The sequence below is a fragment of the Lampris incognitus genome, chromosome 8 (assembly GCF_029633865.1).
Source record: "Lampris incognitus isolate fLamInc1 chromosome 8, fLamInc1.hap2, whole genome shotgun sequence".
In the NCBI taxonomy this organism is placed as follows: domain Eukaryota; kingdom Metazoa; phylum Chordata; class Actinopteri; order Lampriformes; family Lampridae; genus Lampris; species Lampris incognitus.
Genome location: NC_079218.1, coordinates 42,881,009 through 42,897,158, shown reverse-complemented (window position 1 = coordinate 42,897,158; position 16,150 = coordinate 42,881,009). Strand labels below are relative to the sequence as shown.

At 47.2% G+C, this 16,150-nt stretch overlaps 1 protein-coding gene and 1 pseudogene across 1 annotated transcript; one reads left to right on the top strand and one right to left on the bottom strand.

Moving 5' to 3' along the window:
* Positions 1 to 5,394: 5,394 nt before the first annotated feature.
* Positions 5,395 to 7,240, bottom strand: LOC130116403 (piggyBac transposable element-derived protein 4-like; annotated as a pseudogene).
* Positions 7,241 to 10,315: 3,075 nt separating this feature from the next.
* Positions 10,316 to 15,956, top strand: ca4c (carbonic anhydrase IV c). The gene is made up of 8 exons (XM_056284316.1): positions 10,316 to 10,370; positions 12,312 to 12,359; positions 13,419 to 13,583; positions 14,437 to 14,582; positions 14,797 to 14,889; positions 14,999 to 15,065; positions 15,265 to 15,428; positions 15,777 to 15,956. The coding sequence occupies exons 1-8, from the start codon at positions 10,316 to 10,318 to the stop codon at positions 15,954 to 15,956; spliced, it is 918 nt and encodes a 305-aa protein (XP_056140291.1).
* The last annotated feature ends 194 nt before the right edge of the window (positions 15,957 to 16,150 follow it).

Genomic DNA, 16,150 nt, shown 5'->3' with positions numbered 1-16,150 from the left:
TACTCAGAGCACTGCTTTGTCGCTGTTTGACCCGCCCGCCCGAACCTGTGATATGTTCTCCTAAGCTTACCCGAACTCGCCCGACCCGCGCAACACTTTGGTACAGTATTTTCAGTATTGAGCCACAGGATCAAACAGTGCCATCTAGTGGCCGTAGATGAAATGCAGCGTATTCGTTCCACAACATTAAGTCGTATAAATCGCTTTGGAATATAAATCGCAGGACCAGCCAGACGAGTTCAAAAAACAAAAACAAAAGCAGCGATTTATAGTCCGGGAAATACGGTATATGCAAAAAAGCTCTTGGACGTAGGATATATTAGAAAGTTTTTTAAGCTTTGGCACAGGCAGTTTTATGTTATTAAGCATTTCAGTAAGTTCAGCATTTCAATAATTTCATGTTTCTAAAGGAACATCTGGCTCATGTAGCACCAGAATTATAACTGAATGTGACATTTTCTCATACGTATGTTCCTTTTATTTGTACTCTGTGATAGTGTTAACCTCATAGCTCAGGTTTGTGTATAAAAATCAAATTCAAGCAATATTTTATTGTATGAATATTGCTGCTATATTGCTGCAAGTGATTTCTAAACAATAGCTGATAATTAAGCGATAACAAAGTGAGAGTATTAACAAAAATTTAACTGTGCTGTGATTATCAAAGCTTTTTATCACCAGCTGTTGTCATATCAGTGACCAACTTTACATTTTGCAGGTAACAAAATGTACACAATGAAGGTTCTTTTTTTCTTTTTTTAGCTGAAGTCGTTTGTTAACATGTCATTGTTTATCATACTTTGCAAGGTTATCCTAAACAAATTGCGTCACCAATCGCAATTAGAACACTGCTGTCTATTTTGAGATGATTCTGCTTTTGACCAGTAGATTAATTACCTTAAGACGTTTTAAGACACACTGAACTTAAAAAAATATAAATTTTTCAACCATTTAGCCAATTATCCACGCCCTGTTGCAGCTGTAGTCCCAGCAGTCTTGTATTCTCAAATTAGCCCACTTTTTTTTTTCTTTTTTGTTTTAATTTGCTTGTGTCATCGTGTATCAGCAGGGGTGCATCAAAATTCAAGATGGGTATTGACTATCTACAACCCCCCCCCTCCTTGTCATTAGGCTTGCCATGATCCAAGTGGAGGATGCAGGGTTGTTTTGTTTGTTTTTTTTCGCCACAGTTTGTGTGCGAAGCATTTCACGGGACTCTTTCAGAAATGACGCCTTATTCTGCGTCAAAGTTCTTGCCAAGCAAGAATTTGTCGTGTCTCAAAATGTGCCTGCCTGAAAGGTTCAGAGGAAAGAACAGCGTGGACTCTCACCGTCACTTCAGTGAGACAACGGCGTCATCTGATCGTCAGAGCCACCGGGGATGACGTCAAACAGGCCCCCCCCCCGATTCGTCTCCCGTTATCTGACGTCATCATGAGCCTGCAGCGAATCAAAGCCCCCCTCTGAGTTGTCCCCCCCCTCCCCCGAGTTCCACTCTCAGCTACAGCGCTTCCGGATATCTACGTTTATGAGAATTTTACTATATACGAACTTAATGAATTTGTAATTTATATTTCAATAAATGTGTTTCTATACCAGCCTCCTGCATCGTTTGACTGCGTGATTTTATCAGTTGGAGATTTTCACAGCCGCTTAACACTTGCTGTGACGGCGCTCGAGTTGTCAAAACCCATAAACACCAAACACGTGTCCCACCGGAAACGGCACGCAGTCCCAACTCAAAACAAAACCACTTCTGCTCCGTTTCAACCGAGCTTGCCAGCAGACAAGCGAAGTTGGGGAAACAACCAGAAAAAAATCAAACTGACGGCAAAAACAGGACAAGTTTCGCCAGTTGCTTCAATCCGTTTCACAGCACTCAAACTGAAACACAACCCTGTCCATTTGTCAGCAGCGTGGGTCAGTGTGTCCACTCAGAGGACCGACTGGTTGTGTTCTGTCGCAACCACATTTTCACATGTTTACCAACAGTCCCTCTTCTTCCTTTTGTTGCATGCCTGCGTGGCGGAGGGCCAAGACGACGGAAAGGGCCAGCGACGCCCCCTGGGGAACTAAACCCCAGGAAATACCATTTCTCTTTAAAACCAGAATTATGGCTTTGGAGCTTCGCCGGGCGAAGGGGTTCGCTACTGAAGGAGGACAGAGACGTGGTTCAAAAAACAAACACTTCGTTTAATTAATCAAAACGAGAAAGGACCGGAACTGGAGCTGCTAAGGAAATCGAGGGGAAAAAAACCATTAAGCCATTGAATCTATTACAAATAATTTGCAAAAAGGATCTTTTAATGCAATTGAGAAAATAAAAAAGCCACTTAAAAATACTGTAACGTGCATGGATAAGTAGACACGTTGGTCGCCGGGTCTGACCCTTTAGTCGAGCGGTCAGCGATGTCTCCTGCGGTGCGGGCGATACGGGTTCGCGTCTCGGCCGCAGCAGTTCCTGTGGTTGCCCCCCGAATTCGCTACAATACCAAAAAAAAAAAAAAAAAAGCCCAGCCTACACAAATAATGGTAACTAAACCAGAAAGCTAGGCTGAGGCCAACTGTGGAAGGCAGACTAACTGAGGAGTGCTACCAAAACTCACCTTCCGTGCAGCACAGCAAACTCTCCGCACGTGTCCCGGTGCTCCTACTCATGCACACACAACGTGAAGGGACCTCGCCACAAGATGACACTCAGGCCGCCGAGGGAAATAACATAAATCAAATAGGTCAACAACAAAAAACCAAAGAAGGGCCAACCCAGTTAGTAATCAAAAGAAACTAAAGCAAAACAGCAGCAGGTGAGCCACCTCCAGCAGGGGACCTCGAAACCAGGAAATACTCTTGATAAGCAGCACCACGGTGGCAGCAAACACCAGGGGGTTCCACGCTGGAAGTTCAGGAACTGAAGCATCAACTACCAGACACGGAGGCCGAGGAAGAGAGAAGGCAAAAAAAAAAAAAGGACTGCACAGGTGGCTTAGATCACCTGGCCCTGATGAGAAGATTGGCTGGGGGAGGAGTCAGGCCTGGAGCTGCATTCACAACCACTCAACCTACCGGTGAAGCGTTCCCCACCACACATGCACCGAGGCTTGTAAATGAGGTAATGATGTCCTGCAACTACAACAACATTCAGACTGAAACCGGTTTTGCGATTAAATTGGCACTTGTTTTGCACCTACGAGTTAATTTCGTGTTTTTTTTCCTGTTAGGCTGAACGTCATCTCGTGTGACCTGGCAAAAAGACATGTCCAGTGTTTGGACCAGAACGTGTTGGACCCAATTGTAGGAGAGGCAGAGGCAGCTGGTCAAGTACGAAATCTCTTTACTGGACCTCAGCAAAACACACAATGGCAAAAAAAACCCAAAATACTGCCAAACAGGGCAAGCAATAAAGCAAACTCGGATACACAAAAATACTAAAGTAAGCACAACACACTCTCTCACACACAGCGGAGACAGCTGAGAGCTCAGGACACAAGCGCTTCCGCGGACCGACACGAAGCCTCTCCAAGACTCGACCGCGATGTCTGCAAAACAACCCATTAAATAATCCCCAGCACAGGTGCACACAATCACAGGCCAACCAGTCAGGACGCAGGTGCAACGCGTACCGGCTGATTGCAGGCCGATAGGGAAATGTCACCTACCGGCTGCTGGTCCTCTGGCCAGTGATCCTGTCAGATCGGGGTTTTTTAATCTGTGTGTGTGTGTGTGTGTGTGTGTGTGTGTGTGTGTGCATGTTTAACTATCCTAATGGGGACCAAAATGTCCCCATTAGGATAGAAAAACCAGAAACCACCTACCTTGTGTGGACATTTTAGAGGTCCTCCCAAGTACAAGGGTCTATTGTAGGGTTAGGACTTGGTTTTAGGGTTAAGGTTAGAATTAGGGTTAGGTTAAGCTTAGGGTTAGGGTTAGGGTTAGGCATGTAGTTTGCGTGGTTAAGGTTAGGGTTAAGGGCAAGGAAATGAATGTAGTCAATGAGGGGTCCTCATAAGGATAGTGAAACGAGTGTGTGTGTGTTTGCATAGTTGACAGATTTTGCTTCCCCCCACCCGCCTCTCTCCAGCTCTCTCTCTCTCTCTCTCTCTCTCTCTCTCTCTCTCTCTCTCTCTCTCTCTCTCTCTCTCTCTCTCTCTCTCTCTCTCTCTCTCTCTCTCTCTCTCTCTCTCTCTCTCTGTCTCTCTCTCTCTCTCTCATTGTACATCTCTCCATTGCACATGGAGCAGTAGCTACAACAGACACAGAGCTCACCTGGACCCAAGCACTGGGGAGGAATGACCTTTCTGCACACAGAGGGAAACAGAGCATTTAGTGGTCTCTTGTCCTCGATTAGTGGGCTTATTTAGAGTAGTGCAGGAATGGGTGGGAGCTTTGAGAGAGGATTTCTCTGCCCCCTTGTTTGTTTTTTTGACCTAAATACACGGCGAGAAAAGAGCTGCTTCTGCACCTAGTGAATTTTCTGTTTGAAACTGCTAAGCTAGCGATCTGGAGGACCAGGAAGAATCAGGTGGGTAGATCTTTTTATGCTGGCTACCTCAGGTGGACGCTGATACCAGTGCGGTGTTGGGTGCAGAACGGTCTCTGAATGAACTGTATACTGCTCTCGTGAGTCCGGGAAATGGAAAAGCACCTGGCATTGATGGACTGACTGCCCGTTGAGTTTTATAAGTCTTTTTTGGTCTGTGATCGGTAAAGAAAAGGGGAGATCTACAAGATCTGAGGGACTGGAGACCCGGATCTCTGCTGTGTGGGGACTATAAGATCCTCTCTAAAGTTTTAGCCTCTGGACTTAGAGAGGTGATGGGTAAGGCCATTCATGTTGACCAGACTTACTGTGTGCCCAGCAGGCTGTGTCCGAAAGCTGTTTCTGTCCCGTGTGTCAATTTTGAACCCTCAGACCAAAGCACTCAAAAACAATGACTATCATCCAATATTGTTACTACATCATAACTAACTTATTATGCATTCATAACCATACAATCCTGTTGTAATTTTATTTTATGGCCCCAAGACATATTACACCACATATTATTAAATTAAAAATGGGATTAAATTCACTCATTATATTCCCTATGGTGATGACAGTGGATAATTATGTTATCTGACTTTAATAGACTAATATTAGAATACAATTTCTAAAAAAAAAAAGTTTTTAGAACTTTATATTATTAACTATAGTAATCCCTGTGGTGTTACGGGTCAAAATTGACCCATATAGATTTATGTTAGAAAAAGGTAAAAACTAAAACAAAAAACTTTTTTTTTCATAAAACACAACTTCACTTGATTCAAAATAGCAGATTAAAATTAAACACAAACAGGAACAAGGGTGTTTCTGTGTATCCAGTGTGTGTGTGTGTGTGTGTGTGTGTGTGTGTGTGTTCACATGCACGAATCACAGTATGCAACTGTTTGAGTGTGCTCCCTGCAGATGTATTTTTTACAAGTGTGGCAAGTCGTGCTGGTTTTTCTGTCCTTGTTGGAAGGGCAGGACTGGCACCTCTTTCTCTTGCTGCCACTGGCGTCTTCTGACTCAGTCCTAGTGGAGGTTGCTGATGTGGTTGCAGCCTGCAGCTCTCTCACCAAGTTGGCAGAGCCAGGAGTTCGGGAAACCGACTGACGTTGTTCAGTGTGGGGATTCACCAGAGCTCTCCCCAGCTCCAGGAGAAAGAGCCTCCTCTTGTTGAACTTGCCGTTGTTCCACCCAGGATTTATTTCAGTCCACACCACCAACGCATTGGAGGCTGAGACATCAAGAATGTTTTAAAAGACAGCCAATGGCCACCGGGCCGTCTTCCTTTGGCAAGTGTGCGTGCCAGAGACCTTGTCGAGGTTGTCGACTCCGCCTTTGTTCCTGTTGTAGTCCAGGATAATGTTTGGCTTTTTGTCCTCCCTACTGCTCACAGCAGCATTCTTGTGGAGAGTGGACATCATGTCGACATTTTTCCTTTTCTTTGGACAGTATGACACCGTTGTGGTGGTCTTCGTAAATGCAAACTTCGAGGAGAGAGGGGCTCTGTCCTTTGTGTCTAGCAGTGCAGAAGGAAGTTCAGGTTTATTCTTCCTGACTGTTCCTACCATGGTCAGTTTTTTCTTCAGCAGTTCTTGGCCCAGGGCATAAGATGTGAAGAAGTTATCACAGGCGATGTTGTACCCTCGAAGCCCCTGTGTCATGTCCAGCACCACCCGCATGCCTTGATTTTTCTCTGCCACTCCACTTGCAGATTTTTCGGTGTATACTTGCATGTTCCATGCATAGCTGGTCCTGGCATCACACGCTGCCCAGATTGTAATCCCGTATCTCCCAGGTTTGCTTGGGATATACTGCCTGAAGGGACAGCGGCCTCTGAACAGGACTAGTCGCTCATCTACAGTGACCTCTGGCCCTGGATTGTAGACGCATGGCAAGCATTCCACCCACTTGTCCCAAACCTCCCTAATGGGAGCACGTTTGTCATGAGCACGGCAAGCAACTCTGGTTTCCCGATTGTCAAAGCGAACGACTCTTGACAAGACATGGAAGGCCTGGAGTGACATGGTCACACGAAAAATACTCCGGCCTGTCTCAGCATCCCATAGGCTGGCAGTAGCCTCATTATTGGATCTGTAAGGCAAGGCAATACCCAGGCAGGTTTATTTGTATGCCACATTTCAACAACAAGGGCAAAAGAAACACATTATAAAAGGGCATTTGAATTCATAAGAGAATAAAATTACAATGCAGAATACACACCTGTACATGCCAGCAAGAAGCAACAGCCCGAAGTAAGCATCCAGATAGGTTTTTGTCTATTTCCTTCCAACTGTTGCCAAACACCCTTCTCCCTTCCAGGTTCATCATCTCAATCAAGATAGTCTGGATAGACTGTGATATGAAGAGCTGAAATGCTGTCTTTATATCTTGGACATGTGACACTGCAAATCTAGTGGGCCCAGGGGTCACTCTGATGATGCTCTGAGCTTGTGCTCGGCCTTTGCTTTCATAAGGGATCTTGGACCATGCCATCTTGCCATTCCTTGACACGAAGACCTCCTGTTGTTCTCCCTCATCCAGGCCTACTTCCTCATCAGATGTGTCTTCATCATGTTCAGGCACATACTCCACATCATCTTCATCCTCAGACACATCTTCATCAATTTCAGCCTGAGCTCTCTCCCCCAAAGCCTGATCTCCCTCCTCAAAGATGTGATCAAGAGCCTCACAGGCAGTGAAAAATCTTTTGCTCATTGTGAAATCGGCAGATACTGCTGAATGAAACTCAAATAAACTTGGCAGAGATATTTATAAATGTTTATGCGAGACAATCTGTGCATTGTTGTTCATGCCACGCCCCCCAGGGGTGCCAGAGGGATTTGGAGTACAAGTGCATACTGCGAGAAAATAATTGCTCCTGTAGAGGAAGGGGGTGGGGTGTCTAAAGTCAAAGGTGAATCTTGATTGAGCCAAATTTGACCCAGAGTTACCCACAAAATTTCAATGCACTGCTGGGTCTTCTCAGACTCGAACACCAAATGATACACTTTTTTTTTAGAGAGACCTTCAGAATTGGCTAAAATGGTCAAAATCAGTTTGGTAGTGTTTATGTAGCTGTTGTGGAGAATATCATGAAGCCTTGTTCCAATAAAAAAAAAACTAGATGGTGGTTATTATATAATTTTAACTTGAAATGGGTCACGGCAGACCTGAACACAACATTACGGGTTTTAATAAGTGATAATATCGTTCTAATTGGGCATGTTTTGGAACTCTCTGGCTCATTGGATATAGATACTGGTCTCATTTCCATAGACCAGGAAAAGGCTTTTGACCGGGTTGAACACAAGTATCTGTGGCAGACGCTAAATGCTTTTCGGTTCAGCCCGGGTTTCATAGCCAAGATCCAGGTAATGTACCGTGATATTGTGAGTATAGTAAAACTTAATGGTGGTTTGGCTGCACCTTTTCATGTACAGAGGGGAGTACGTCAAGGATGCTCTCTTTCTGGGATGCTGTATTCTCCCTTCCATCGAGCCTTTTCTTTACAAACTCAGAAAATAACTCTTGGGTGTTCTTTTTTTTCCAGGTTGTACTTCAGCTGTAAAATTTTCAGCATATGAAGATGATGTTATGGTATTGATAAACAAACAGAGAGATATCAATATCTTGGAGGGGACTGTAGATCTTTTTAATAACATTTCGTCTGCTAAGGTGAACTGGGGAAAAAGTGAAGCTGTGATGGTTGGGAAAAGGCCACTAGACAATTTAGTTCTACCAGGAGGGCTAACTTGGGGGAAAAGGGAGGGATAAAGTACTTGGGAGTATTTTAGGTGAAGAATCTGTGCTAGAAAAGAACTGGGAGAATGTTTTAGAAAAAATAGAAGGCCGGCTTAAAAAATGGAAATGGCTCTTGCCAAGCATGTCTTACAGAGGGAGGACACTTGCAATCAACAATCTAATGTCCTCTTCATTATGGCACAGATTAGCTTTTGTTGACCCCCCTTCAAACTTACTTTCACAAATTCAAGCTGTTTTAGTTGAATTATTTTGGGATAAATTGCATTGGATTCCCCAGGCTGTTCTTTTTCTCCCAAAGGAGGAAGGAGGACAGGGGCTTGTACATTTGGCCAGTAGATGTGCTGCTTTCTGCCTTCAATTTATCCAGAGACTGCTTTATGGCCCAAAAGACTTGGTGTGGAGACCACTGGCACACACAGTTTTGCAGAAGTTTGGTGGTCTGGGACTGCATGACTCACTGTTCCTCATGGATCTAAAGACTCTGGGGATCCAAACCTTGCCACCTTTCTACCGCGGAGTTTTCACAGTGTGGAAAATGATGGTGAAAGAGCGGAAAATACAAAACAAAGTGACTCCTTATACTGGTTATTGAGGGAGCCTGTGGTGCATGGAGGAGGTCTGGACACCCCCCCCCCCCCCCCCCGCTGGGCAGGATCAGCAGTCACAGGAGTGTTTTGCAGAGCAGGGATTCTAACCCTTGGGTCGGTGGTGAACACTGCTGGACCCGATTTGGACAATGCAGCTGGTCTTGCGGCTGGTCTGGGGGTGCGTTCTGTGAGGCTCATCAACAAGCTGCTTGAACACTGGAAGCGCTGTCTGCCGGGACATGAATCCCTCCTGTTAAATGAATACAGCAATGGTTTGATCGTGTAGATGATCCTTCTCCTTGTTTAGGTATTCGCCCCAGTTTTGATGACTGTGCAGCTTCTTTTTTAGATGAGAAAAGAAGTGCTTTTCTAAATTTGGAAGAGGTAAAAGGCAAATTACTGTATGGAATGATGGTTAAATGTCTAAACAAGGGTAAACCAAACAATCATGTTGACACACCTTGGGGAAGTCATCTGGGCTTGGGAGATGATATCAAACCTGCTTGGAGGGGTTTATGCAGACCACTATTAACAAAGAAGGCTGCTGACATACAGTGGAGAATTGTACCTGGGATAGTAGTTCATGTTTTTCTTTCCGTTATTAGTCCAGGTGTGAGTGATAAATGTCTTTTTTGTCCTTACAAAGAAACTGTTCTCCACTGTTACCTGGAGTGTGTGCGCCCAGTACCTCTGTTCATGTTGTTGGAGGGTTTATTCAGTAAGGTAGGGGAGGCTTTCTCCAAGCACATGTTCATTCTGGGGTTTAAATATAAACAAGCTGTAAAAGAAAATGTCAACTGATGAACTTTATCTTGGGACGAGCAAAAATGGCCGTGTATGTAGGCAGAAAGAGGAAGATGGGCAACTCGGTAGACATTGATGTGAAGCTGCTGTTTACTAGGATGGTGAAAGCCAGGATGATGATTGATTTTAATTATTACAGAGAAATGAGAGATATCCAGCAATGCGGTGTTATCTGGGCCCATGGGGATGTGTTGTGCTCGGTTAAAGACAACCAACTTGGTTTTTTTTCTGGAGAATTGATGTGATTTATTTATTTTTAAGCATCCATTTATTTGCTTGTGTTTTGAATATGGTTGTATTTTTTTTACAATAAAAGTTACTTTTAAAAATCAAAAATCTCCTCTCTCCCCCTCTCTCTGTCCTTTCTCTCTCCCCCTCTCTCACTTTCTCCTTCTTTCTCTCCCTCTCTCTCTCTCTCCCCCTCTCTCTCTTCCACTCACTCACTCACTCACTCACTCACTCACTCACACACACACACCCACACACACCCACAATCGTTGTCTCACTCTCATTTCTGTCCTCCCTCCTCACTCACCGGAGCCCAGGATTCATATAAGGCCAGTATGTGAAGGTGTCTGGAGGTAGTCTGTGTGGTCTCCTGTGTGTCTGTGTGTCTGTGTGTTTGTTCATGCTCACTATGGCCGTCTTTCTCGTCTACCTGGCTCTGCTCTCTTTCCTGTCCCGGTGCTCAGGTAAGAGGCGATCCATAACTTTCACGGACTGTAAATGTTATGCTGTGGTTGGCAATATTCAACTTTGCTTGAAACACGATCGGCATGCTACTTCAACAGTACATACTGAGATATTGCACGGGTGTATTTCTACCTCCACGTACCTTCAGCTTCGGCATATATGTTTTTGTCTTTCCTGTAAACACTGTGCCGCCAAGGGCTTGGTAGCGCAGTTGCTGGTGGGAATAGGACAGGAGGGGTGGTGGGTTACGAGGTTGGACTTCATGCATTGCTCAGGTAACTGTTGACAGGCGTGTGGGCCGGGTGGGGTAAAGCCAGCCTTCATCCGTGCATTGCTCCCCACCCGGTGAGAGGAACGGTCCGCTCTGAAAGAGGAGCACTGTGGGAGGCGCTCATGGTAATCTGCGTGTCTGCGTTGGTTACACGGGTTTTTGCGGCACCTTCTACTCCGGGCACAGTGTCCCATACCGATACAGCGCAACCACACGAAGAGGCCGCAGAGGACTTCATCAGCACCTGCTCAACCGAGATGTGTGACGCCATGATAAAGTGGTGGTTTAGAAGGTCACCCCCCATTCTCAGCTCAAACTCAAGGGCAGTTTGGCTGGTTGATGGTTATGGAATTAACCTACCTCTGAAAAAAAGGGAGGTTAATGTACTACCTGTGTCCCAAGACATTAGACCCACTCCCCAGACATCAGGAAGGCAACTTCATAACCCATTACCCCGAGGTTGTATTAACCACCGGCACTTCCGATTATTACAGTCCAATTATGCTTTTCAGTGTTAATGTCACCCCCCCCCCCCCATTGGTCCTCCGTTTCAACGAGCCCTGCTCAGCACCCTCTGCTCACGTGAGGAGCAGCAGGTACGGGGCGGGCAACCTTATCCGGAAAGGGCCGGTGTGGGTGCGGGTTTTTGTTCCAACCAAGCAGTTACACACCTGCGTCTCCTAGTCAAGTTCCTCAGCAAAGCCGGTTGACTAGTGGGAGCAGAGAGCGCCGAACTTGGACCCCTCGCATCGGATAAGGAACAACTCCCTAACTTCAACAGGGAGGAAAAAAAAATAGGAAGAAACCTCGGGGGAGAGCAACAGAGGAGGGGTCTCTCCCCCAAGACGGACAGACGTGCGGTGGGGATGTCGGGTTTACACAATTTAACACAACACTGGAAGAGGATAACAGAATTATAATGGAATTATAAAATATCTGAAGAAGATGAGGAGGAGGAGGAGGAGGAGGAGGAGGAGGAGGAGGAGGAGGAGGAGGAGGAGGAGGAGGAGGAGGAGGAGGATGCCAAGCAGTGTCCGGACGCCACCAGAACAGCCCAGGACCCGAGCCACATGGCCACCTGGTCGCCATGGAGACCTGACAGGAGGACAGACTACACGTGCACACGGGGGAGACTCGCATCACACCACTCACATATGCGGGAGAAGAGACTAGAAAAAACACTTGTCACACATCGGAGAGAGGGAAGGCTGCAACACTGGAACGGGATAAGGAAATGATGTGGACTTCTAAGATGTGTGGAGAAATGTGCCCAGCTCGGCACTCTCCGCTCACGTGAGTAGCAGCAGTTACAGTAGAGGGGCACCACCAAGCACGTCAAGAGTGTGTGTTTGAGAGAAGGGAGAGAGAGAGTGTGTGTGTGTGTGTGTGTTTATGAGTCTAGGATGGACCCTTGCTCACTGGTCTCTGACCAGTTGGCTGGTCTTGTGATCAGAGTGCTGATGGGGAGAAAACTCTCGGGCCATTAGAGCATGAACGTGAGAGAAAATGAATGATGGGGTAATGGCAAAGAAAAACAAGTTGTTTGGCTCGGGGTGGAGCTGTGCTGTGAAGTGTGTGTGTCTGTGTGTGTGTGTGTGTGTGTGTGTGTGTGTGTGTCTGTGTGTGTGTTGCCCTCTGAAGATAAACTGACTGCCGTGTTGCCTTACAGCTCAGTGGTGTTACCAGAGCCAGTACTCCTGCGACGACGCATGCAAAGGTAAGACCAGGTGGTGGCTAAAGGCCGGAGAGACTAACCCATAACTGAAAGGTCAAAGGTCCACTCCCTTCAATGACGAATGCTGCCTATCCCAGCGGCCTTGCTTGGGATCCTAAATTCCCACCCGCTCACCCACTGTAAGTCATCCTGGATAAGGTCGACAACTGAAGTCCACCAAAATCATGAGCTTGTTACATTTTCAACATACCGTGTGTGTGGTTGCAACCCAGTGCCCCTTCCTCTCTGCATAATGGTCCATAAATTGGGGCACGGCGGCACGGTGGTTAGCGCGGTCGCCTCACACCAAGAAGGTCTTGGGTTCGAGCCCCGGGGTAGTCCAACCTTGGTGGGTCGTCCTGGGTCATCCTCTCTGTGGAGTTTGCATGTTATCCCCGTGTCTGCGTGGGTTTCCTCCGGGTGCTCCGGTTTCCTCCCACAGTCCAGAGACATGTAGGTCAGGTGACTCGGCTGTACTAAATTGTCCTTAGGTATGGGGGGGGGCTGTGTGATGGCCTGCCAGCCTGTCCAGGGTGTCTCCTCGCCTGCTGCCCAATGACTGCTGGGATAGGCTCCAGCATCCCCGCGACCCTGAGAGCAGGATAAGCGGTTCAGATAATGGATGGATGGATGGAAATTGCGCCCCCTAGTGGGCTGAGATGTTTCCACAATTATTATTTTTTTAACAAATCTTTGTCCCCTATCTCCTCTCTCGTCTTCTAAAAGTGGGGCAAAAAAGAAGCCACCTTACAAAAATCTCTTAGCCCTTAGGATCACCATTCGTATGTCACTTCGCACACCAGCCAGCAGTAACACAATATCTCACACTACCTCAGATGTTCTCATGCAATGAAGGCCGTCCAACTGGCACATAAAACAAACCCCAAGTACAATTTGCAACAACTAATTTGATCCTTGGTCTTATAAAAGTCATATAGAACATTTCACCTTTTCCTTCTTCACCTTTTGCCTAACGCCGTCACCTCGTGAAAGGTCTTGTTGTTGTTGCCCCTGTTGCTGCAAACATTTCCGGCGGTTCAGTTGATGGTGTCGTTGGTCCAGATCCTAGCCGCTGGGTGGCCCAGTTCCCGAGCTGCGGAGGACTACGGCAGTCGCCCATCAACATCGTCACCAGCAAAGTGCGCGTCGACAGCGCCCTGCCGCCGCTCGACTTCATGGGCCACAACAGCAGGATCAACGTCACGGCGGAGAACCTGGGCCACTCGGGTAACACGCGCCGTTTGTTTGTTTGTTTGTTTGTTTGTTTGTTTGTTTGTTTGTTTGTTTGTTTGTGTGAGTGGTGGAAGCGCAGGAAGCAGGAGGACGTTTTTCACTCGTGAACTTGAATGTTTGTTAGTGCAGCTGCACGTGCATGTAATAAACCATATTTTTATCATATATGCGGTGCAAAGGAGCACGAGACAGGAAAGAGTAAAAACACACACACACACACACACACACTTCAAGGTCTGGGTAGCGCAGCGTAGCGGTCTGTTCCGTTGCATACCAACACGGGATTCGCTAGTTCGAATCCCCGTGTTACCTCCGGCTTGGTCGGGCGTTCCTACAGACACAACTGGTGTTGTCTGCGGGTGGGAAGCCGGATGCGGGTATGTGTCCTGGTCGTTGCACTAGCGCCTCCTCTGGTCGGTCGGGGCGCCTGTCGGGGGAGGAGAGGAGGTAGCGTGATCCTCCCGCGCGCTACGTCCCCCTGGCGAAACTCCTCACTGTCAGGTGAAAAGAAGCGACTGGCGACTCCACGTGTATGGGAGGAGGCATGTGGTAGTCTGCAGGCCTCCCCGGATCGGCAGAGGGGGTGGAGCAGCGACCGGGACGGCTCGGAAGAGTGGGGTAATTGGCCGGATACAATTAGGGGGGGGGGGCAAATTACGAGTCAACACAGCATCTACCTCTGCCTCAGTGCTCCTCCTGCTCACTTCGTTTCATCCACTTGGAGGACCTGCTGTCGTTGGATCACATTAGACTGTGGTAGCAGCCCCAACATTTCCTTCCCTCGGTTAAAACTCCGCTTGCCTCTTTGGAGCGTCTGTGCTTAACCCGGAGTGTCTCCTCCTTGCAGCCCGCTTTGTCCTGCCCCAGTCAGTGCGTCTGGGCGGAGGGGCTCTGCCCGGGCAATACAGAGCTCTCCAGTTCCACCTCCACTGGGGCGTGAACGGACGGCCAGGATCAGAACACACTGTAGATGGAGAGAGATTTCCGATGGAGGTAAGAAATAAATGAATAAACAAATAAAATAAAAGGGAAAAAATAAAGAAAGCAGAAGACGTGTGTTGCTATACGGTATGTTGTTATGTAGCGTGACAAGAGGGCAAAGGAAGGTTTTACGGTGAAGTGATGACGTTACAAAATGAAACATAACACGTTTTTTTAATTGATTTAATCTGTCTGGTGGTGGTTCTCCCTGTCTCCCTGCTTCCAGTTGCACATAGTCCACATTAAGGAGCCGTATGGCTCTCTGGCAGAGGCAGAACGTGATATGGCTGGCTTAGCTGTGCTCGCCTTCCTGTTTGAGGTATCATCCGTCTCTCCAAATCACCGACTTGTTTGCACTCTGAGCTGCCATCATAAGACGTGTGACACTCGCCCTACCAAAAATGCTGTTATCTCTGATCATTTCACAGGAAACAACCGAGGACCACCCTCATTTAAACGATCTGATAGCTGCCCTTGGTCGAGTACAAAACAACGGTATGAGCGAGGTCATTCAGACTAGACACTGTTGTGATGTTTGGTCCCTTTGGTCCCCTTAGACTTTAAATGAACCGCTTCCCTTTAGAATCTGCTCTAGGAAGCCCCACATTGCCAAACTAGCCTTCCCTTCACGTCTTTGTGAGGCTACCTCTTGTCGTGTGCCTCCTCATCCTGCCTGCTGTTCCTCCTGTCTCAGGCAGCACCACCGTGATCCAGGACTTCCAACTCTGTGACATCCTTCCTCCGGCCCGGGAGCTCCGTAGTTACTATCGCTATGTGGGCTCCATGACGACGCCGGGCTGTGAACAGGTGGTTGCTTGGACGGTGTTCCACAAGACTTTGCCCGTTAGCAACCGGCAGGTAGGGAAGTATTAGGTCACCTGGTGAGTTGTATGTAATAGTATCTGTGTAAGCATGTGTGAATGAGGATTGGTATGGAGGTGTACTTTTGTCCTTTAATGTATAGACTATGCCAACACATGACCTCAAGCAGGACAATGAAATATCTTACCTATTGATGGTGAAAGGCAGTGGGGTTGCAACAAGGGGGTCAGGAGGTTGCTAACAAACTGGTTTTCCTGAAGCTTGCATCTCTGTTTAGGATGACATTGGAGCGTGGGTCTTTTGAAGGCCATGTCCTCACTGCTCTCTGTGCTCTGCTCCTCTATTCACACCCATCTCCCCCACCTCCGTCCTTCTCTTCTCCAGCTGGTGGCAGTAGCTCAGCAGTGTCGATTCTGGACCGGACAGCCGATGACTGACATCTTTCGACCCGTGCAGCCTCTAGATGGTAGAGTCGTGTACCGGTCCAAGGCGGGTGCGGTTTTGCCCGATTTCATCGCCGTGCTGCCCTGTGCTCTCTCACTGCTCGCCATGACCTTCACTTAAAGGCAGTGTAACGAACAGGCCACTTACAACTACCTATGTCTTAGCAGCGCCACAGAACTGCGGTTATTACTAAAACAGCATGGCATGTGTATTTTACCGTACCAAACCAGAGGCCTACCATACATTTTCCCAGCACCCAAATACTGTAAGTAACAACACAGTGAGGGGCTACACATTTAACAAGCTATTTCTTG

Coding starts and splice junctions, on each gene's coding strand:
- ca4c (XM_056284316.1), top strand. CDS start 10,316: ATGGCCGTCTTTCTCGTCTACCTGGCTCTGCTCTCTTTCCTGTCCCGG. Junction 12,360..13,418: donor CTGCGACGACGCATGCAAAG/GTAAGACCAGGT, acceptor TCGTTGGTCCAG/ATCCTAGCCGCTGGGTGGCC. Junction 13,584..14,436: donor GGAGAACCTGGGCCACTCGG/GTAACACGCGCC, acceptor TCCTCCTTGCAG/CCCGCTTTGTCCTGCCCCAG.